This window comes from Carassius gibelio, chromosome B4 (genome assembly GCF_023724105.1).
Source record: "Carassius gibelio isolate Cgi1373 ecotype wild population from Czech Republic chromosome B4, carGib1.2-hapl.c, whole genome shotgun sequence".
NCBI classification, from domain to species: domain Eukaryota; kingdom Metazoa; phylum Chordata; class Actinopteri; order Cypriniformes; family Cyprinidae; genus Carassius; species Carassius gibelio.
Genome location: NC_068399.1, coordinates 10,129,886 through 10,152,891, shown reverse-complemented (window position 1 = coordinate 10,152,891; position 23,006 = coordinate 10,129,886). Strand labels below are relative to the sequence as shown.

Here is a 23,006-nt window from a genome sequence, read left to right as displayed (position 1 = left end):
GACTGCCCAGGCAAACAAATTTTAACATAATTTTCTTGGGTGGTCGAGGACTCTCCTACAGGTGAATGTATGCATAGTTTATCCTGCGCTTTACACAGAAAGCAGGTGACTTAGAAAAGCCATATGTCTCCCAACATACTGTAAAAGATTGGTGAGTCAACCATCTCAATAGCTCAGCAGGGGAAAACGATGCAAAATTCAAACAATATAACCCAGTCCAATTGTAATAACATAATAAATAGGTTGTGTGTCCAAATAATGTTGGTTTATTTGAATTTAAATGCATCTTAGTAGAAGCTGGGCGAACTGGATAACCCTATTCATTGTTAACTGTATATGTAAACGCCAGTAAAAGACCAGTTGGAGGTCAAACACAAGTCAGGACACCGAGGCTAAAGAAAAAATTCCTTCTCTGCAATCCTCTCCTTAAAATGTGCAGACAGCAGGGCCGCATGGTGCTTATTAACTCAACATCAGGTGCTAGCAACGTGTCTGGGGCTTAATCTAATAGAGGAGAGTCATGTCAGCAGAATAAGTAAAGAAACCAAGGAAAAGACGTCCCATATGTAAGTGATGAGACAGCATGACATTAATCACCGATCAGAGGGTTTAGCAGATTAAATATGAAAATAAAAGGTAAGGTAATAATTCTGTGGAGCTTGTGTGGACTTGTGACAGGGTGTGTATTGTGTTGTTTTCCCCTGCTTAGTAGAAGAGCCAACACAGTAACAGACACACCCACACACCCAAACACAAACCACTGGAATGAAGATGACTTCCATAATGCAAATCATTTACAATGACTGATACACTGCACGACTGCCGTGCGAATCTGAACATTTCACGCTAAACGATTTTGCTCTGTGGGCAAGAGATCAACACGTAATACTTCACGTAATAAAAAGCCCACTGCAGTGTTCCAATTCCATTCTATACATCATGTTATTAGTAAGTTATAATGTAAAGTCAGCCGGTCATCATCACAATATATCCTCATACACACGCTATACTCGCACAATGCAAAAAATACTGTATAGCATATCTGAACTGCTTGATTTCTTGTATCGTTGTGCAATATAGACTATATTATTGCCCAGCTCTAATCTGTTAAATGTGACTGTAAGGCATGAAGATAACAATATGGCAGTGGCTATTTGCACTAAATATAAATAGTGATAGAGGCTATTTACACTAAGTGAAATTAGCATTTTCTTAGTGATTGATGCTATTTACACTATTGGGGCTTTTCCACTGCATGGTACGACTCGGCTAGTTATTGTCTACTGCCGGGACTCCTGAAAAGTCTTTTCATTCCGCTTTGCCCCATAAATTTCTTGTGTGGGTCCACTCCTCTGATATCAACGAGAGGAATGTCTGTACTTCCTCGACAGACCACGAAACAGCCATTTTTAGTTGTTACAAAACGAGTGCTTGTTCAAAACAGTTATGTTCGATCCTTCGCTGGCTGATTTAAATCTAGCGGTTCTGTTGTGTTTGTGTCGCAAGTTCAGTGACGCAGGTAGTGACGATTCTCTCCACTCAATCGGTGATCAGTCGATTACATGTCACATTTTGGTAATAGTGCAGTTCAGTTGAAAACCGAGGTGGTGCTAAAAAAAAGTACCAGGTACCAGGTACTGTACCCAGTGGAAAAACCGTACAGAACTGTACCGTGCCATACCATGCAGTGGAAAAGCGATATAAGTGCAAATAGCAATGGATTATATATATATATATATATATATATATATATATATATATATATATATATATATATATATATATATATATATACACACACTAAGTGAAAATAACAGCATTTTTAACAATATGCTATTTACACTTAGTGTAGATAGCGATAGATTCTATTTACACTTAAAATAGTAGGATTTTCTGCTATTTATACTACTTATTGCAAATAGTGGCAATTATCTACACCTCGGTATTATAGTACATCATAACACAGTATGCAATAATAATGTATTGAGTGTAAATTATTATTTTAATTCAAATTATTAAATGGATGCCACTTTATTCGAACAATAAAGCCGTCCCTGCACCTATCCTAATCCTACCCTATACTTTATTTTCAACTTTGTGATTATTTACTTAATTTTTTTATGAAAATAAATGCCTTTCCGATATGATATGAGATTTTAAAAGGGAGAAAAAAGTTTGGTAAAAGGTGGATTCGAACCCAGGTCAATCGCGTCAAAAAGACTAGGGTACGCATGTTACAATTTTTGCCACTGAAGCTGACAACTGTTGGCAGTCTTTTATAGTTTTGACCATCATTATCACACGTTCGGGGGTGGAGCTAGTGTAACCAGCCTCTACCAACAAGGAGGGATATTTGCACTTAATTCTGACTTTTTTCTAGGAATTGCTAGATATGAACTAAATTGCAAGTTATAAAATCAGAATTGCAGGATATAAACTTGCAATTGTGAGATATAAACTCGCACATCTGAGATTTTTCCCGCTACATTTTTTTTTCGCAATTGTATTTCTATATCCTGCAGTTATGACTTCTGAGATATATACACAATTGTGAGTTATAAAGTCCAAATCAGAGGAAAACAACTCAACTCACAATTCATATTTTCAAGTACAGTTGTGAGTTTATATCAATTACAATTGATACAGATTATAAAAAGGTAAGAAAGAGATGGTTCCTTAAAGTACCTTTGACTGAATGGTTCTTTGTGTTACCAAAAATTGTTTTTTAATCACCTTTATTTTTAAGATCGCAGTTCGCAATTGCTATATCATATCATGCAATTCAATACTTATTGCTCACAAATGCAAGTATACATCACATTATTCTGAGAAGCAAAGTTAGAATTGTGAGATAAAATGTGGTATTTTATTTGGTATTCAGTGGCAAAATGGGCTTCCATAAAAACCTCCTACTTAAAAGTTTACCTAAATATTCTACTATTGCTCCAAAGATGAATGAAACTAAATGCCATAATTTCCATTCATTTGCTTAACCAGCTAGATTCCTGGGTAAATCAGCTTCATTAGAAACTCTAGTCATGCTAGTATGATTAGCAGTATGGCTATGCTGGTCCAGCAGCTTTACCAAAACCACCACTAACTAGAATAAACAAGTCTGGTCATATCTGGTGTTTTATCCGCTATGCGACTTACTTGTTCTCACAGTACTGCCCATAGTAGTCCTGACTGCACTCGCACGTGTAACCGTGAGAGGAGCTCGGCTTACGAACACACGTGGACAAATGCTCACAGGGGTTCAGGTGACAAGCATCAACACAGTCTTTGCCAAAGAAACCTGTGAGTGACAGAAAGACAGGAAAAGAAAAAGGATGAAAGAAAGAAATCTGATGAATGTCTTCTGAGATCAGAAGCGTCTGTACAGATGCAGTGAATGCGATGCAGGTGTCAGTACCGGGGTCACAGATGCAGGTGTGTGCATTCCAGTCGTCTGTGCACTGGCTGTTGTCAGGGCAGATGTTGGAGTCGCAGGGGTTGGCTATATCGCAGCCTTCTTCCACGTGGAGCTTTAATGCCTGCTGCATGTTGATGTTAGCCGTGTTGGTGGCAGTCTCCCCCATCCTGACACCCTGTGACACGTTTGCATAAAGTCAGTCACTTTTCAATCATTCGTGAGATTTAAAGCTGCAGTCGGTAACGCTCTAGCGGATAATAAACAGAACTGCTTGCGTCTTGCGGAAGAACATTGTAGCTGGAACTACTTCTCTCTGTTTATGTCTATGAAGAATCCCAACGGTACTGGGTTACTCCGCTGTGGTACCCCCGAAGCAATCTAAAATAGTCTGAATATAAACACTTATTATAGGTGTACCCTAGTGATTCAGGACAAGCTAAAAACACGGTTTGGAAAATGGATTCATGGTGTACTCGCTTATTATATACATTTTTCTACATTTTGAACACAAACAAAGTTATGGACCGCAGCTCTGATTGGTTGTTTCTTAACGGGAGCGATGTATTTCTGCAAATGGCAATAGGAGCACTGGGAGGAGCCAGAGGAGCTTGATTTTTTCACAGATTATCTGTCTCATATTCTACTGTCAGGACATAATGACAGGTTTAACAAATATGTAAAAAATATATTTTTACAAAAGTTACCTTCTGCAGCTTTAATATAATGTTGTCTTACAAGATTATACACGCCTTATGCATCAAAGCCAAACTTGACCCATTGATTGCTTGAACACAGATAAATGTTTATGATATGAATACATGAATAAATACAATAAATATATTGATAAGAATAATTCCGCTAGGATATTAGTAATATAAACAGAAATTACTTATGTACAAAACAATCGCTTAATTTGTTTTTTTGTCCTGTATACTTTTTTTTGTCAAGGATCAATGTATTACACATTTATGATCCAAAACAGCTACTGTATCATGCAAGTTGAAAGATTCAAAGGCTTTCTCTTGGCCTCACCTGCATGCATCCCTTAAAACCCTGCTCGACGCTGTTACTCTGTCCCAGAAGTCCACCGATGAACAGACTCCTCAGCTTGAGTCCAGGCAGCTGGTTCCCGATCTCTGCTGATTTCTGTAAAGCATGGAAGACTTCAGTAAAGAGGTTTAAGCAAAATACTGTTCTGTTGTGTTAAGTCCACACAACTCACCATGAACATGTCGTAGTCCAGGTACACATTTGCCATGTACTTTGTGTCCTTCCCATCTTTGCTGCTCCTCAGCTTCACGAGGAGGTGATGCCATTCCCCGTCATTCACTCGGACTTCTGGGAAATCCAGCGTGGCCACTTTCTGCTCCCCCAGAAGTACTTGAAACTGCACATACTTGTCCCTTATCTTAGAGAAAGTCAGGAAATGTTTTAAAATGACAGTCATACCTGATTAGGATATGGTATATGACCTGTATGACATTCGACACTCACCAGAAGGTGAACTTGAGATGAGTCGCCAGCGATGACTTGCATTAGGGTTGCGGATCCAATGCTTTGTCTGGTGCGAAACATTAGGCTGATGTACCAGGGCACCGCGATGGTGATGTCAGGGTCGTTCCATGACACAATGGCACGACCATCAAAGTGCTGCGGCGAAGGCATGACTGCAACAAAGTAAGAAACAGTTTATGACTGCCTTCATAAAAGATAGAGGCTTTTTTTTTTCAGGAAAATTGAGGCTTTTGGCTCTGAGCCACATATTTAAAGGAGTGGAAAGCCTTAAACAAATCAAGACTTATCAGTGATGTACCCCCGTCTACTGTTTGATTTGTGTGCAGGCAATTTAAATAGCAGAAGTATGATGGTATGGAAATGCTACAGTAGAGTCACAAAGTCAAGTGAGGACTGGAGAACCCTTCAGCTATGAGCCCTGATCACTGGCAGAAAGAGTGTGAAGAATCTCTACACTAGCACAATCCACAATCCTGCCTTGAAATCACTCTGTTATACAAGACATTTCCTTGAGAGAGAAGCAAAGCATTAAAACTGAGACTTGCCGAGTCCTTAAGTAATATTACGTTCACGCTTATGTTTTATTTTCTAGTACTATGCTCTGGAACTTGAGCTATATACATAAATTCGAAAGTCATACATACACACTTTGGGATTCTTTAAAACCTGTACTATTTCTGAAATTCGAAGATGCATGATGAACCTACGTATCACAATATTTCCAGACCACACTAACAGGACTGACATCTGAGAGGTCACCAAGGAACTGCCAGGTACTGCAGGCAGAATGACGTGTTTTACTAGAGATGGACATTCTATCTGTGCTATGGCAGAAGCGTAGAGGTGATCATATCGAAATCACGCTCTGGAAACACGCCATTAGCTCTAAAACAGTGCTATCCTGTAACGAAAACAAACCGCAAAATTGGGGCTACTTCAAGGCATCCATCTAATCAGCGTCAAAAATAACACCCTTTCCTGGCAGGCACGCTTCCCTGCCAAAACATAAAATTGGAGAAGGCTGTTTCAGTCAACACGGTTGTTTGTTAGATGATGATATGACTTAAACATCCAGAATTTAGAATAGAGTGCTGCCCAAACAGGCCTGTGGCGGGACCTGAACAAGAACAGCGTGATTCATGCTATCCCCTCTTGTTTGGGTGTCCCAAGCCTTACAGAAATTCCAACCGCGAAAAAACGGCCAGTGGCAATGTCAAGTACACTATCATTTGGGTTGTTCGAACACATGCAATCACACCCACTTTCAAACACAACTTACAATTAATCACAGTGGAGTTGTAAAGTAGTGTGTAGAGTCCTGTTGAGTGTGTATCAGAATTGAATGCCAAAGTCAACTGTGACAAGCATGTTTTTTTTAAAAAGCACTGACTTCACAAACCCACCAAAAAATTTGGTAACAAACAGAAGGACCTGTACTTCCTGTAGTTGTGAGGAAATGTGGGAGCAGTCATTTTAATCTCTGACAGTTGCTCCGAAACTGACAATTAAACTCTATTTAATTGTTCTGTTCTAAGATTCCTCATTTTGTGCCAAATCTCAGACAGCTTTACAGTATCCTTAACAGAGATGGCAATCCCAGAATGCACTGCAACAAGCTTGGCAGAAGAGTAGAGGGAAACTATTAATATATGCAATTTAGGGCTATAATGATATCAGCTTTTAGATAATAGTGGATCCTGATAGAACTCACAATAATGAAATTATCACAATATACAATATCACCATTCAATCACACTTTTAAAAAAGTGTAGAAAGATTAAGAGAGAGTTTAGCACTAGATTATTAATTGATATTAGCATATGTGCAATATTTATATGAAATCAATATTGTAAAAAAAAAAAAAATATATATATATATATATATATATATATATATATATATATATATATATATATATATATATATATATATATATATATATATATATATATATATATAGCACTGTTATCAGTATACTGCTACATTCCTCAAATATCAGTCATTATCCAAAATCTATTAAAACTGCACTATTTCACCCAGTATTTGTGTGTTTGTTTATTACATAATCAAACTGTTACATTAGCATCATGCTAGTGTATCTGAAGTTGAGAAAAATACTTATATTTCATCAGTTAGTGAAAAGTATCAATACAAATTGTTACATTTAATAAGAAAATATATTTATTTTACTTAACATTTGTGTTTTGTCTACATCTATTAGAGTAAAAAGGTGTTAGCTTAGCAACAAGCTAACATCAAACATTTTGTGAGAATGCAATTTGTGTGGGTTGTTGAATTGCTGAAAATCTTTTTTTAAATAGAATTTTTTAGAATGTTGCCTCAACACATTATCTGAGGATTTTTCTTTCATATAAATCTGAACCTTACATCTGGTTTGCCGTGTGGTTTGACCCAAAGGACCACAACACCAGGTTGTAAAACAAAAGCTATTTTTTTTGTTGTTGTTGGCACTGAGTGACAACATTAACATGCAAAGTAGAGGCATTATGGGAAATTCACTGGCAATGCTACTCGAATATTGCTCAGTGTATGTGGAGTATATATCTGTAAGGTTGATTTGGGGTTGTAAAGGACAGTGACTGATGCTTATCTGCAAAGACATTTCCCTTTCAGGAAACACCATCACATTAAAGCCACTGCCTGCTTCCTTTAAGTCCATGAGCAATCAACACCCAGTCCAAAATAACAAACGCATACACGGATGCTTGACACATGCATGCACATGGATTCATGTCCACTGGCACGCTACCAAACAGTCCCACCTACCCTGATCGCAGTTCTTGCCACCCCGGCCTTCAGGACAGTCACAAAAGTAGGTGTTCCACTTATTTTCACACTGAGCGCCGTGCTGACACAAACCCTCATAGCAGAAGTTCTTCTTCGCTGGACAGCCTGACAGTGCAATAAATATATTGGTTTTGAGTTACAGCAATCTAAAAACAAGTTCACAATAGGATTTTGAACCGTAATGGTTTATGTCAGACCTTCAGTGGTGCCGTTGTTGGCGATGTGACTGGCCATGTCGATGGATTTACTGTCAATCATCAGGTTCCTCATGCAACCCACGAAATCACGGTTTCGTATGGGGAAATCCTCTGGAAGGTTGGGCACCCCGCCAAGCAGAAGAGGCCCAGTGAGATCCAAAGACCTGAAGAGGGAAAACAAAACTTTCAAATGTGCCACCAAACTCTCCAACAAGTTAATGGCATCACAATTTAACAAGTTGTCCTGCTTTCTACTATCTAAAGCCTAAATTATACTTTGGTTTTTGATATGCATATGCTAGTATATGTGTAGATTTAATGTGCATCAGTACAATATGCACGATTTTTCATGTGTTATGAAGTTTTTACTAATTAGTTGTCCAAAAGTCCAAAAAAAACCCCACTGGAAACAGCAAAAACAACATTCCTCTGAATTAGCGAGCACTTGTGTGAAGGGCATAAGAACTACTCACAACTTTTATTTCTCATAACTTCTGGAGAGAAATAGGGCAGATACTTGACAAAGATGAATCTTTTTAGTGCAAATTCGTTGAGTGCCTGTGTTCCTAGATGTTATCAGATGTTATTATTTTTTGTAAATAAGTCTCTTATGCTCACCAAGGCTGCATTTATTTGATTAAAAATACAGTAAACTGTTATACTGTGAAACATTATTATAATTTAAAATAGCAGTTATTTATTTTAATATGTAGTTTTATAAAGCTGTTTCACATGATCTGTCAAAAATCATTTTAATATGCTGATTTGGTCCTCGAGAAGCATTATTATTACCATCACAAATGAAAACAGTTGCATATATACAGTAAATAGAAAAATTGGTCCGTATACGAAAGTGTACCAAAGCATCTGATCCCCATTAATATAACAGCTTGATTAAAAGCTTTCTAAGACAAAAGCAAGACAGGTGAAAGGGGGCGTGACCTTCCTTAACCAATCTGTCAATCACAGTGTCCATGACAACAGAGCCATAGGGAGTGGAATGTTGCCATGCTGTATAAAACAGGTCGGTGCTTATCAGACTGGAGCGACGGGTTAAACCTTCTCATTTATCTGTTGTTCTTTCTTTGAAGTGTTAATGCACAGCCCTGTTCCAGCATGCAACATCATCTGATGCTGCAATTGCCACTAAAAAGTCTGAGAAGATCCTTCACAAATGAAAGATTTTTGGACGTGTGTCCTGAAGGTCTATGAATGGGCGTGAGAGAGTTCACAAAAGCGCAATTATAAATAATTACCAAAGGCTGATAATCAAGGAGTTATTGTTTGATTTACGAGGAGAGAGGGGTAAACTCACTTCTTCTGGCCCGTCTGGGTGCCCTGGGCAGCACAGGAATAGTTGCTGATCTGACTTCCGAAACGCACGGCCATGGAAATGTCACAGTCGTCCACCGCGACTACCGCCACCTTCTCATCCGAAGGCCCTTGAGGCAAACCCAAGTGACTTATCTTAGGCTGAAAAGAGAAGAAATAAGAAATATTAGTTATTCAAAATAAAAACGATGAGCACAGATTAAAAAAACACATTTTGAAACTACACTGTTTATACTTTTTAGTATATGACAATGAGAGTAGGGGTGTAACGGTCCACAAAAATCACGGTTCGGTACGTACCTCGGTTTTAAAGTCACCGTTCGGTTCATTTTCGGTACAGTAAGGGAATGAAATGCAAACATCAGAAACGCACACTCACGCCACGCAGCCAGTGCGTCACCGGCCTTACAATCAGCTGTAGGGCGGGATTTGCGCTGAACGCGGAGACTTCCGCCACTTAATATGTTCGTTTGGAAACACGAAAATTTACTTATTGTTCCACATACAAAATATTGCATTCGCCCATTCGGTACACACGTGCACCGTACCGAAAGCCCTGTACCGAAACGGTCCGGTACGAATACACGTACCGTTACACCCCTAAATGAGAGTGTGAAAAAAGTTTGCGTAATTGTATTCAATGTACATTTTCATGACAGTTTTTTAACATACTTTTAATTAAGACTTTTAAAATGTCCACTTTGTAATAGTGTTATTATATTTAAATCATTGTTTAATAATCTTTTATCATGCTTAAACAACTACACTGATGTTTTTTTTTTTTATTATAGTGTGATATTTAAGATAACATTTAAAATGATTATATTTTAAATGAACTAAATGCAATTGCAAATATATTGAAATAAATGGAATAAAGTTTCAATAGATATAACTAGTGTTGAGAAATGATTAATCGGAATGAATCGCATCCAAAATAAATTTTGTGTACATATTATGTGTGTGTGTACTGTGTATATTTATTATGTATATATAAAGACACACTCATACAATATATATTTATAAAATATTTACATGTATATATTTATATTCACATATTCTTATTATATGTAAATATATGCTTATTTGGGATGTGATTAATCACGAATAATCATTGCCTAGGATAACAATAACATGAAATTATATTTTAGTTTACCATAAATGTTGGTATTGTAAGTATCTTTGGCAGTACATGCTAACCATATTTCAAAGACATTAGTTCTTTATGAAATGACTTAGAAAGATGTACTTAAGTCCTACTTAAGTAGGTCAAGCTAATGATATTTAATATAGATTTAAAATAAAATACATTTTCATTTTATTGCAAATAAAAGTGCATTTAAGCGTCAGTTCTTATAATGCATATTATAAACATAATAAGAACTCTTTCCCCTACAAGGATTCACAAGTAATATGTAATGAGGTTACACAGCAAATAATCATATACATCTCAAGCTGTGTTGCAGATTCCTGCCTTTTTCTTTTTAAAAGACAACAGATGCCAGGCTCATCCCATTTAATCAACAATATCTATAATATCTGCACATTTCAGAAATGTTTCAGTTAACACCTTTCATGTAATCTTTACGTGATGCATTTCATTTTGCATAGCGACTGGATCAAATATCAGACTTATTTTTGTCCCAGCAAGATTTATGGACTGAACTACTCGCCCTAAATCTCATTTCAGAAGTCTATTTCATGAGTATGTTGCCAATGTAAAGATGACTCCGGATGTTTACAGAATCCTTTGCACACAGCGCTCACAGATCAAAGCTGTTTACAGGAGATATATCTATGTGCCATGTGTTGGCTCTAAACACCTAGCACAGGGCAGATGTGGGCCATCTGTGTGATTGGGTAATGCACGGCAAAAAAAGTGACAGTCGGAAAGTAAAGTTGTGTTGTGTGTAAGCATTCACTCCCAGCATGGCACACTTTCCAATGCACAGCAGCTTTATCTATCACTGCCACTCCTACAGAAATAACTCTTTCCTACTGCAAAAGCACTCACACTTTCCATTAGATGACGTCTAAACATGGTGCAATTTCAGTCTATTTTTCTTTTCGCCTTCCTGTTGCTATATACGTATATGAATATTTATCTTAGTGTTCGCTTCACCTACTGACACACAAAGTCCCAGGGGTTGATTTTTTACTATTACTAACAGATTTTAACCTAATTTGATTACATTAAAATCATTTAGAAGTTATACCATTATAAAAAATAAAAAACTTTTCAAATGCCTATTATTTATAGATTTTATGGTTACCCATGTCCTGGACCAAAACTTACAATATTAAACTAGGCTCCATAAAATTTTACCTAGGAAATTATACGTTGATTAAGAAGATTACAATTAAGACTATTCATGAAAAAAAAGGAAATGCAACAAAATTATATTTGACCTTGACGATTGTAAAATACTACTGCTACTACAACGAATAATAATAAGAGTGTGACAAATATGTCTTAATGTTTAAAATTTAAAAACACAATGACCAAAAAAAAAAAAAAAAAAAACATATTTCCAACCTTCTGTCTGTTTGTCTGTCAATCTGTCTAGCCATAGACATATTTCACTAGTTTCTCATGGAGATGTGAAAGGGTGAATCGAATGGGAATTCCTTAAAGGGTGTGGTCTCAGACACAAACCCATCAGGGACCAGCATAGGCCAAAGAAGCTTCTAAGATCTTGAAAAAAAGGGCAGGGGGGTCTGTCTTTTAAAAGAAACACGTGGGGCAGGTGGATTTTGCTGCATTCATTTGGCCTGTTTCCAGCAGGATATGAGGGTGTGAGGTATTATTCAGATGGATATCTCTGCTCATGCTGGGTGCTTTCAACCCGTATCTGGCTCATAATCTGGAACCACTTGTATATACTCACTTTTTAAACTTCTATGGTATGTTTTTTTTTTTTTTTTTTTTTTTTTTTTTTACTTATTTTTAAAGTATTACATCTAAATCTTATATTTAAGATTAGTATTTTGTTATATACATAAGAAAATTATGTTAAGATGTACAAATTTAGAAATGTAATCTTTGTATATGTAGGATTTTAAGTTTGAAGTTTGATTCGTTTTAATTAAATGTGCACATTTATATTTAGATCCAACATTTAAGATTTAACTTTCTATTTGAATATCACAAAATTGAATTAGTTGAAATTTATGCCTGTTGAAATCTCTATCTCTATTCTGACACTCATGCCACATATTCAACTTGGGAACTGATTTTATTTAATGGGTCTCATTTATTATAAATAGCAAAAAAAAATAATATATATATATATATATATATATATATATATATATATATATATATATATGATAATAATAATCTTTGTAAATTGTTAATGCGTCTATTCCTATATGAACTGCTGCATTGAATTTATAACTTAAGTAAGAAGGGTTTAAAAATGTATTTATAAAATAATAAAAAAACACTATATCACCTGACTTTGATCATGATAACTGTGTGCCTTGTACCGTACAGAACAACACAGTCAACAAGCGACCAGGTCAAGTACATTCTCCCCACTGCCTTTGATTTAGAAGCTCAGCTTCATGCTGCTTGATTTCACCAACTCATTTATCTGACCTCTTAATCAGTGGAGTAGAAGAACAACACTCCAGCTGCCCAACACTGCAGGAAACCACTGTTTTTCAGAAAGCTGCCATCCGAAAAATCACAAAGAGCAATGATAAGACACGGTTCACGATTTGCTGAATGAAACCAAATGTGTTGTATTGCATAAGCAGAATGACCTTGAACATGACTTCAAAATGGACTCTATTTACCTACTACCTACATAAATCATCAGTGCGCGTTATTACAAAAACAAGTCTTTATAATGTTGCATCAAAATATAATAATTTGCTCTTGACTGAAATGGCTTTCAGCTTTCTTGCCCACACGTGTTATAATGTTAACCAATGACCAGATCGCTTCTTATGCGGTTTACACTAGTGCGTTTTCATTTTTAAACCGGCATTTTTACAATTAAAACAATCCTTGTCTACACTGGCATTTTTGCTGTTTCAGAAACGTGCTCCAGCCACACTACAACCGAAAATGCACGTCACATGACAATTCACGAAGGTACAATGGGCATGACATTATTGTTTGCACGGTCAGCAAGGATACGCAGAGCAAATGGTGTTAATCGCGTCAACGTTTTCAAAAGTCTTGTTTTTTTCCGTTTACACTGAAATGCAACCCCAGAGTTTTCAAACTAAATGGTCGACGGCATTTTCTGTCAAGGCAAGTCTCTGTTTTCGCGCAAAAATGATCAGTTTGAAACGAAAACGCACTAGTGTAAACATAGCCTTAGACTTTGTTTTACTTGGTAATTTAGCTCTATTCCTATAGGCAACACACAGTTTTCATACTCCAATCAAAATCTGAAGGATAAAATAATTCCCCACCCTATTTCTTTTTATATACTTTTTTCGTTTATCTCAGAAATACACGTATATCACAGTACAGAGGTTAAATAGGTTGCAGAAGGCTATTAACGTTTACTTTATTATGCATATCTTGCTAATGAAAATGCATATTGCTTATAAATATGCACTTCCATAGCACAGAACACTTTATGGAGGTCTCACTTTGTATCATTTAATGTCATTTTGAGTATTATGACTTTTGGCTGTAGACTTTTGCATCTTGACACATCCGAGCACAGTGTAATACATTGTTGCCACTCGTAAAAATCTCTGTTTGCTCTTCTTTTACCTCACTGCTCACTGTCTAAGGTAAACAACTGAGAAAGATCTCACTACTGTTTCTTGCCTAAGGGGTTGTTAAGGGAGTGTTAAATCCTCGTGCGTCCGGGTGCAATTTGAATCAGATTAGCCTCGTTTGCTCTTTTAGTGGTGTAAAATGACCGACAGACCTAAACAAAGACTTCTGTGTTGAGACAAGACGCCATTACCCAGAATCCCACTAAGTTTTGCTGTTTCCCAGACCTGCGAACAAACTATGTCAAATATGCTTTTTGAAACGTACAAAAATATCCGATCAAATGAATGACATGCAAAGTTTGATGACTAAACCCTATTAGCCTAAATATCACTAATCCCGCTTTGAACTTGTTATTCGACTTTTCCTCTGTTCTTTCTCTGTGAAAACCGCTCTGGTACGGCGGTAACCTCACCAGCGGAGGGTTTGTTGGGGGTCGTATCAGATCTCTGGGGGTTCTGGCTAAATGCCACACATTACTGGCAGAACAGAAAACAAGCTGGGCTCCAAACGTGCACCTCAGGCACAGATGGGAGCGCTGTTTGGGCAGGTACCACCATACTGTTTTTATGAAGACTGAAGGTTTTGTACACATACAGATTCCTGTCAGCTGTTTAACAAAAGTATTAGCTATCAGTGTTTTACTAACGCAGTATTTTAGTCAGCGTCTGGCTGCATACCACGTGTCCCCTAGTTTCTTACAAAGGCAGGTGTCTTCTTGTGTAAGGTTTCCACCTCAGGCTGCTCTGCACATTAAAAGTATGTTTTGCTATGAATTAATCTGGATCGGGTGTTGTAAGTGTGATTTTTTTACTGTTCACCCAAACATCTCCCCTATGTGATACGGCAGTGAGGCAGACTAATGCAGGTGATTTTATCCAGGTCAGCAGATGCGAGAGTTGGTTTGACGGCGGAGTAGTTGGTACATAAACTCATATATGGGAGAAATTAGGGTTTCTCACAGGTATAAAAAGGTGCCAAACCGATATGGATAACAAAATATGTAGATCTCTACAATTATCTTTGGTGGAGGATACTGTGTTGTCATTAAGACTGTCATTGTTACAAATATTATTAAATCATAATAAACTTAATACTGTATTTCTGAACTCATTCATATTAGGGCTCAGATTTACTAACAGTCTTTTGCCATTCAAACAGCACTGTCAGGATTGATTAAAGACGCGCAGTGAGGAGTTAGCGCTAAAAAGGTGTGGACGAAGTTATTTTTGCACTTGACCTTTTTGAATATGCATTTGTGGGAATTTCCCTTTCTGACGTAAAATGAGAGGATAGTATTAAAATGAATCTCGCAACGTGATCTTAACATTTGCCGCTCGTCAAATCACTGGTAATTGTGCCATTTTTTACACCCCAAAACAAGCATGTCAAACTATTTTAAGCTTGAAATGGCTGCAATTATTGCCGCTAGGATGAAGCACCATAGAGCGTTTAGTAGAAGGGAGAGGTTTATTTTCACATGTATTACTTTATTTGGAATCCTAGAAGAACACATTATGTGAAGCCGAACTTATCCTTATGCTAATTTGCGCTGTACTTGGACGTAAAATCAAATCAAAATTTTCATAATGACCAACACAATCTGTGTTCTTTAATTTTCTCATTGTCAGTAAACTCGCACAAATTTTCACGCCAATCGGTGCGGTTTTAGAACCATCTTTGGTATAAAAAAGTCTTATTTTAGTATTATAGTATTAGCTTTTATTTTTATATTTTCAATTATACTTCTAGCTTGTTTTAATAATGGTGCTTTTGTAATAATAATAGTGCTTTTAATAATCTGCTTTTTAATTTTTTTTTATTAATATTTAGTTTTAGCTTTAATTTAAGTTTTAAATTACGTTTTTAGTCATAAGTCTTTCAACTTAAACTTATTGTTTCAATTTAAATTTACCAATATATATATATATATATATATATATATATATATATTTTACTTCAGCTTCACTAGCTTTTTAAAATTAAAACATTAAATCACAGAATTGAAATATTATGCATTTTCTGCGCATACTGTCTTCTTCTATGTATGGGGCAGACCATTGAAATCTACTGCTGTGGGTGTGTTCGCATTATAATCTGATCTGCATGATACCTTTTGTTAAATGAATAATAAAACAGTGCTTATAGTTTTTGCAGATGCAGGCGCAATTCAGTCGTAATAAATTCCCTCTGTGTGCACTCATTTGTTAAAGCAGGGTGCTGCCTCCTGCAACCCAGCCCCCCCCCCCACCCTTTTGATTTCTGGGTAATTCATCTGTGAAATCAGCTTGACCTTTTAAAACATTTCTTAGCTAGACTATGACTGACCGAAACTTTTGATTTATATGTATATAAATATGAAGTCATTTAAGGAGTCATTATATTATGTATGTCAAAGAGAGTATGAAGTTTCTTCATTTTTAAATAAACAGTCTCAAAGGAATAGTTCACCCAGAGATAAAAACTCATCATTCACGCATCTGAAAAGTCAATATTTACTGCGTGCAAATCGAGTCAGTTCTCAACTGTTATCTGGTTTTTCACATATAATCTTCTGATAACTGCTTAATCTTCTGATAAGATGTATCGTATTTATGGTGCATTTACGATTTCATTGTAACTACGTGGATACAGAACAACACAAGGGTGAGTAAATGATAACCATTTTTTTATTTCTGAGTGAACCATTCTTTTAAAAGAGGCCTCCAGCTAAGGTTTTCTCTTGCGTGTTGAAATCTCCCGTCACCTCTACACACGGGTCTCTAGGGACGGAGGGTTTGCTGGAGCCATGGCAACACACTTGATCCCAACAGCTCCTGACAGAGGATGAGGTCAGAGAGAGAGGCTCGCTCAAACCTTCAGTTCACCCGAACAGACCGGGAGGGGGAGTATGAAGAAAGAATGGCTTTAAAAAGAATCATATCACCGAAAACAGGATTTTCATGTTCTTTCAAAATCAACAAGATGTTCTAGATTTACACACACACACACACACAAACACACACAAACGAAGTGTGACAAAACAAAGACATGATTTGCAGTCGCACACTTCGTAATGTCTTTCATTTTAATTAATGTATTAATGTAATACAAATGTATATTTTATTTTAAAAATGGATTGGTTCCTTTTGCCAAATAGGCCTGTCCCCCGACTAAGAATTGTTCTTGTCAACCAGTTGCACGTTTATATTACATTGATTTATATAATAACCTACTAAACCATCTTTAAATATGCATTTAAGCATTTTATAGCCTGTATTCCATGCTTAAACGTGCACCAGAAGCTGATGATTATGAATGCGTCAGGGAAAAATAAGACTTTTTAAATAAATTGTTACTTAACTAGTGCTTTCTCAGTCAGTATTGGCTGCAAACACCAGTGCTGACTCTCCATCTCCATATATATATATATATATATATATATATATATATATATATATATATATATATATATATCAGGAAATAATAAGAACATTTCTCCTTAATAATCACAAATGAAGTTTTGTTCCATGTCCTAATCCATTAGCAATATTAATAAAGCCAAACAGGCCTTGCATAACTCTTTGAGAAACTTGCTCTAGAGATGTTTGACGCTGTTTGGGCACATTGTACATCTGAAAGCTCATTTACTGAGATCAAAATTGCAGTCTTCAGGGTACATCAATGTTGCTGCTCTGAGCGAGGTTCTTAAGTTTCACATTCTCAAATGATCTGTTCTGGACATGTACCGTTCAGCCCATCCAGTGTACTACAAGCCCAAGAGTCAGAATCAATCACTGATATGCGAACGTGCCCCGAGTCTACCTTCACAACAGTGTTTCTTAGTGTTTCGACTGCTTACACAAGTCAGTACAGGAAAACACGACTGTAAACGGCCCTAAATGGCTTGTGTTTTCCCCAGAGGGGCAAACTGAGCTCCGGGTTTGACAGTAACGGTTGTGTGGGAGCCCTGGAGTTCAGGTAGAACTGCTCAGCTTTCAGATAAACCCGCCGCTGCTGCCACTGGCCTGTCAGTTAAATGAGAAGACAACTGTGTTATGAGGGATTAGTGCAGAATGTCAATCAACAGATTGGGTTACACACAAAACTACAAAACACCACGGAAAAAAACTGATGATAGAGTCATCTTACACTTTCGCATTACTTGTGAAATATATTCAGGTATGCCAGCTTTCTCAGAGCTGTGGTAATGTGGGTATGTTAAGCTGTTCTTATTTTTCTTTTTTTACTCATTTTGAACCCATTCTTTGTGTCACATTTTTTGTTTATCATTTTTTAAACTTTAAGATTTTAAGAGTATCTCTCATTTAAATATATTCATATTCAATTAGCAATTCAAGGGTTATATTATTTAATATATTTCAATCCTCTCATGTGGTCATTTAAGTGGAAAACAGTGGGGAAAACATGGCTTGATTCTTATTATTTTAACAGAATTTTACTTGTATTTACGGTCACACTTTATTTTAGGCTCCAATTCTCACTATTAACTAACCATTAACTATGATTTCTGCCTCAATTAACTCCTTATTTGCTGCTCATTAATAGTTTATAAGGTAATTGTTAAGTTTAGGGTATTGGGTAGGATTATGGATGCCATGCATTATATGTACTTTATAAGCACTAATAAACAGCCAATATGTTAATAATAGACATGCTAATAAGCAACTAGTTATTAGTGAGAATTGGACCCTATACTAAAGTGTTACCGTATTTACTATATATATTTTATTTATTTCTGCTTTTCTCCTGAAAAACCGTCCTTTATTAAATATATACACACATTGGGATTTGTGGTTTATGGGGACTTTCAACAAGGGGAATGGTTTTTATACTGTACAAACCATATTTTCTATTGCCCTACACCTAAACCTACCCCTCACAAGAAACTGTGTGAATTTCTCATTCTGTATGATTTTCAAGCCTTGAATTGCAGGGACACCAAAAGTATCCTCATTAATCACCTTCACGTTGTAATACCTATGTTATACCCATGTCATTATACAAATTCGTGTCCTCATAAACCGCATAAACATGCGTGCACACACACAAGGGTAATTTTTACAATAGAGTAGGTCTAGCTTAAGAGATGCTTTAAGGAAATATGCTGATTATTTCCACCACACACATACACACACCCAAACTTTCTTTCTCTCCTCTGTGAAACTGTCTAGAGCAGGTGTCATGGCAGAACCCATCTGTGTATGAATGTTGTGCAGTACGGGGTGTCTTTGTCACACTGATCTCCTTCACTATCAAACAGTATTACCTCACCCGCCCTCTGGCTGTGTAAACCTAGAGCTGTGAATAATTCAAGACAACTGGCCCTAGTTCACACACACACACACACACACACACGCCCTCAGGACATACACATAGCACGGTGTTGTCGGCTGGCCTACGGGACATGAGGACCACTTTTAAACTCATGTGTCTCAATAACACATCTCATTTATCAATGTTCGGCCGTGTTCCAGACGGCGAGAGATGGACGTGTGCTTTTGTCTCGTGCTATGTGCGTAATCTACAAAACTCGCCTTTAAGAAGGAAAAGCGTGCAGGTACAAAGCCATCTCTTATTTCAGGTGCTGTCCACTCCTCCTCGCCAAACAGGTTTCTGAAGACATTCATGTCCCATAATGAAACTCTTTAAAAGTCTGGATAGACCAAACCCCAAAACTATGAAGAATTCTGAATTACAAGAAGATCGTACACATTTTGGCCAATATATATTAGACAAACTGCTCACACTTTATTTTAAGATCCATTTCTCGCTATTAACAAACCATTAACAATGACTATTGTCTGAATAAATTACTTATTAATAGTTAATAAGGTAGTTGTTAGTTTATGTATTGGGTAGGATTAGGGATTTAGAATATGGTCATGCACAATATGTGCTTTATAAGTACTAATAAACAGTCAATGTGTTAATAATTGGCATGCCAGTAAGCAACTAGTTAATAGTAAGAATAGGTCCATATACTAAAGTGTTACAGACAAACTACTACACTATAATAAATAGCATAATTTTTCATTCATATCCCATTTTAATGTGCAGAATATTATAACTACAAGCCAACAATTCAACATAGGTTCATTGGAAATATGCGCCTCTAAATAAATTTCAGTAAAACGTAAAAAAAAAAAAAAAAAAAAAAACCATACAAATTGCTGCAGTTTCCAGTTGACACTAACACTAGAGGCAGTAAAACCCCCAAACTGTTGTTCTTTTTTAGACAAAGGATGATTTGCAGGTCCACAGTTTCGATTAATAAACCCGATTTTCACACTTGAGGAACATCAGTTTGGTATTTGTTAACACTATCAGGTATCGGGTGTCGGGTATCGGGTTGGGTTTAATGTTGGGGATATTTCCAACACGACAAAGCATTAATTTTTGCAACATTCACCTGAAGCAATGTAATAAAAACAAAGCAATAAGCGCCTATATCAACATAACAAAAATGTGTCAGGGTCATATATTGACCCTGCGTTTTAGCACCACTCACTGGACGTCACTTTTGAACTGCCTCGAAACGTTTCATAATAACGGTGTTGCAGGAATGTTTTTAGAGGCATGTATTTCCAGTGAGCCTGGGTTGAAACAATTAGTTATCTAAAAATGTTTAAGTAGATATAGCACTCCCGAAATGTTGGTACAATCATTGATTTGTTCTCAAAAAGTAGCCAGACTTCGCAGAAACTGACCTCCTTCCTGTACACCACAGTATGATGAATGAGTAGGTCATAACGGTCTGTTCTAAAGTAAAACAGGCCTGATCGTACATTCAGCTTGAGTGCATTCTTCTGGCGAGAGCTTTCTGGAGTGAATGACAGCTGAATAGCGGGTGGAAGAAGATCTACAAACCGAAGAAATCAGCAGTCATTCTTGATCAAATCGGCACTAATCTCCTCAAACACTGTGCCAATTACCTTACTACTGACTGAAGGCAAGACAACAGAAAACAGCTTTACATGGACAATTGAATGAAATTTAGATCATCTGTACTTATCCTGAGTGACTGGATGAATCATTTGTACTGTAAATTGACTAATGTAAATGTCACATACTAATTCTTTCTAAATCCATAGCTCTGTGGGGAAGATATGAAACAGGTCCCTAGCTTATAAGAAATCAGTCTGAAACCTTTAGGAAATTAAGGAGTTTTTCACGTTCTACACACATTTTGAGACAACCAAAAGAAGACAATAATACCTGAGTAAAGCTCTAAGCATTCCCATTAACCTCAATGGCAGTTGCTTGGTTGACGCATGAAGTGCTTACAATTCAGCCATCTTTGCTCTTTGACACAATGAGCAGGATACCATTTTTGAGCTTGTAACCTGGAGCTAGTCACATTCAGTGAAGTTTGGAAGATTTGGAAAAGTTGAGACCTTTGGGTTCGGTTTGCACAAATTCTCAAATGCATCCTCAAACTCAAATTCAAAACTAGAGACCACAAGAATTGAGTCAACTACGAGAACTCAGTCAACTGCGTCATGTCTTCTATAGGTACGCTTTCATGCAGAGATTTGAAAAAGCAGCTGCATCGAGTGCAATGATGTCATTCTTCCTTCCTCTACAGGGTGTGAGTGCTTACTCACTGTGTGTGTCTCATCCTCTCTCTTGGCCCATTTCCCTCTTTAAAGCATCTGGGTGATCCCAACACCTTTTCCATGTGGTAGAGACACACCGGTTTTCCAAATGGGAAAAGTTTCACATTATTCCTACAAGCAACATTGCTACAGAAATTAACCTTTTTATTTCTTTTTTGTTACCTGCGCTGACCTATGGTGACAAAAATAGAAGATATGGGAATCAGTCTCGTTTGGGTTTGGAGTGGCTGCCCTAAATATGAGCAAGCCTCCATTTCAACACTTCATCAAACTTCCTGTATCTAGAATACACGACAGAGTGGAATACAGGAAACACATTTTCCTCATGTTGACACACACCTGGGAGTTGGTTAACCTTATTCCAATATTACAAATGCAATGAAGGATTTATCAAATACCTCAAGATATGCCAACTTTAAGGCCTACTCCCACTGAACCCAATTTGTTCTGCAACAAATTGTTAAAACAATATAAACGAAGACCTCTTTAAACCGAATCCAACATGCAGAAAGTACATTTCCTACTGAGTAGATCTTGGTAGATCTGCATTCTTCAACCAACAGAGACACAATTCCATAAATACTTAAAAATAATATTTAACACTGGCACAGCAAAATCAGTTTGTTTTAATTCACAAACAAATGCTTCCTTTGGAGGATCCTTTCAAATACCTCCAAGGAGGTCAAACTTATTTGTGGCAGTCATGACTCATTTTATTTTACTATGCCAGAGAATTCCTAATGAAAGCACTAGCAAACTCGCTAAGCGGAAACTGAGCCCCATCGTAAATGTCCTTGTGATTCCCATCCCTACTAACGAATCTCTTTGGACACAGATACAAGTTGTTGGAGTCAGAGAAGAAGATGTGGGTCTGTATTCACAAAGCTTCTCAAACTACAGGAGCGGATTTAGGATTTGATCACCTCCTGCCAATGCTGCCTTTTGTCTCTATATGTCCGAGCACAGAACTGATCCGAGAGACGCTTTGTAAATGCGGACCCTGAGACCGGAAGGATAGCAAGAACCGCCACCGCAGAGCTACGCTAGGTCACTGGATACGGTACCTCCTTATGAGTGAGCTCCAGCCAGGCGGTATAGAGATGGACGCGCAGCACCCCACTGGAGTCCAGCAGGTGCAGGCTGTCCTGCGTAGACCACGGGAGAGAAAGCGGCGATTAGAATGTATGATCAAGCCCTTCAACCCCACAGATGTTGAAAGCCCTTTTAAAGTAGCAGCAGACGCTAGTAAAATCATCCCCAAAGCACTATAACATTTAACGGAGATGTCTGTGTGCTACAAAACCGGCTTACTAACACAAGCGCGGGCTAAAGACTTGGTTTGATTGCTTAGTCCGACCCGTCCATTTACTTCCCTTTATATT

At 37.1% G+C, this 23,006-nt stretch overlaps 1 protein-coding gene across 8 annotated transcripts in view; it reads right to left on the bottom strand.

Annotated features, from left to right (window-relative positions):
* The window catches only part of celsr1a (cadherin EGF LAG seven-pass G-type receptor 1a), an 82,416-nt gene that overhangs the window by 17,153 nt on the left and 42,257 nt on the right, over nt 1–23,006 (bottom strand). For 5 of the 8 annotated variants that reach the window (XM_052555252.1, XM_052555250.1, XM_052555251.1 and 2 more), the window contains exons 6-14: nt 22,689–22,769; nt 9,248–9,405; nt 7,933–8,096; nt 7,715–7,840; nt 4,907–5,079; nt 4,635–4,820; nt 4,445–4,558; nt 3,413–3,587; nt 3,154–3,295 (exon numbers count right to left, since the gene is read on the bottom strand). In XM_052555252.1, the coding sequence (XP_052411212.1) occupies nt 3,154–3,295; nt 3,413–3,587; nt 4,445–4,558; nt 4,635–4,820; nt 4,907–5,079; nt 7,715–7,840; nt 7,933–8,096; nt 9,248–9,405; nt 22,689–22,769 (1,319 nt within the window). The remainder of the gene's footprint in view (nt 1–3,153; nt 3,296–3,412; nt 3,588–4,444; nt 4,559–4,634; nt 4,821–4,906; nt 5,080–7,714; nt 7,841–7,932; nt 8,097–9,247; nt 9,406–22,688; nt 22,770–23,006) is intronic. The other 3 variants (XM_052555257.1, XM_052555255.1, XM_052555256.1) reach the window with 1 other exon arrangement.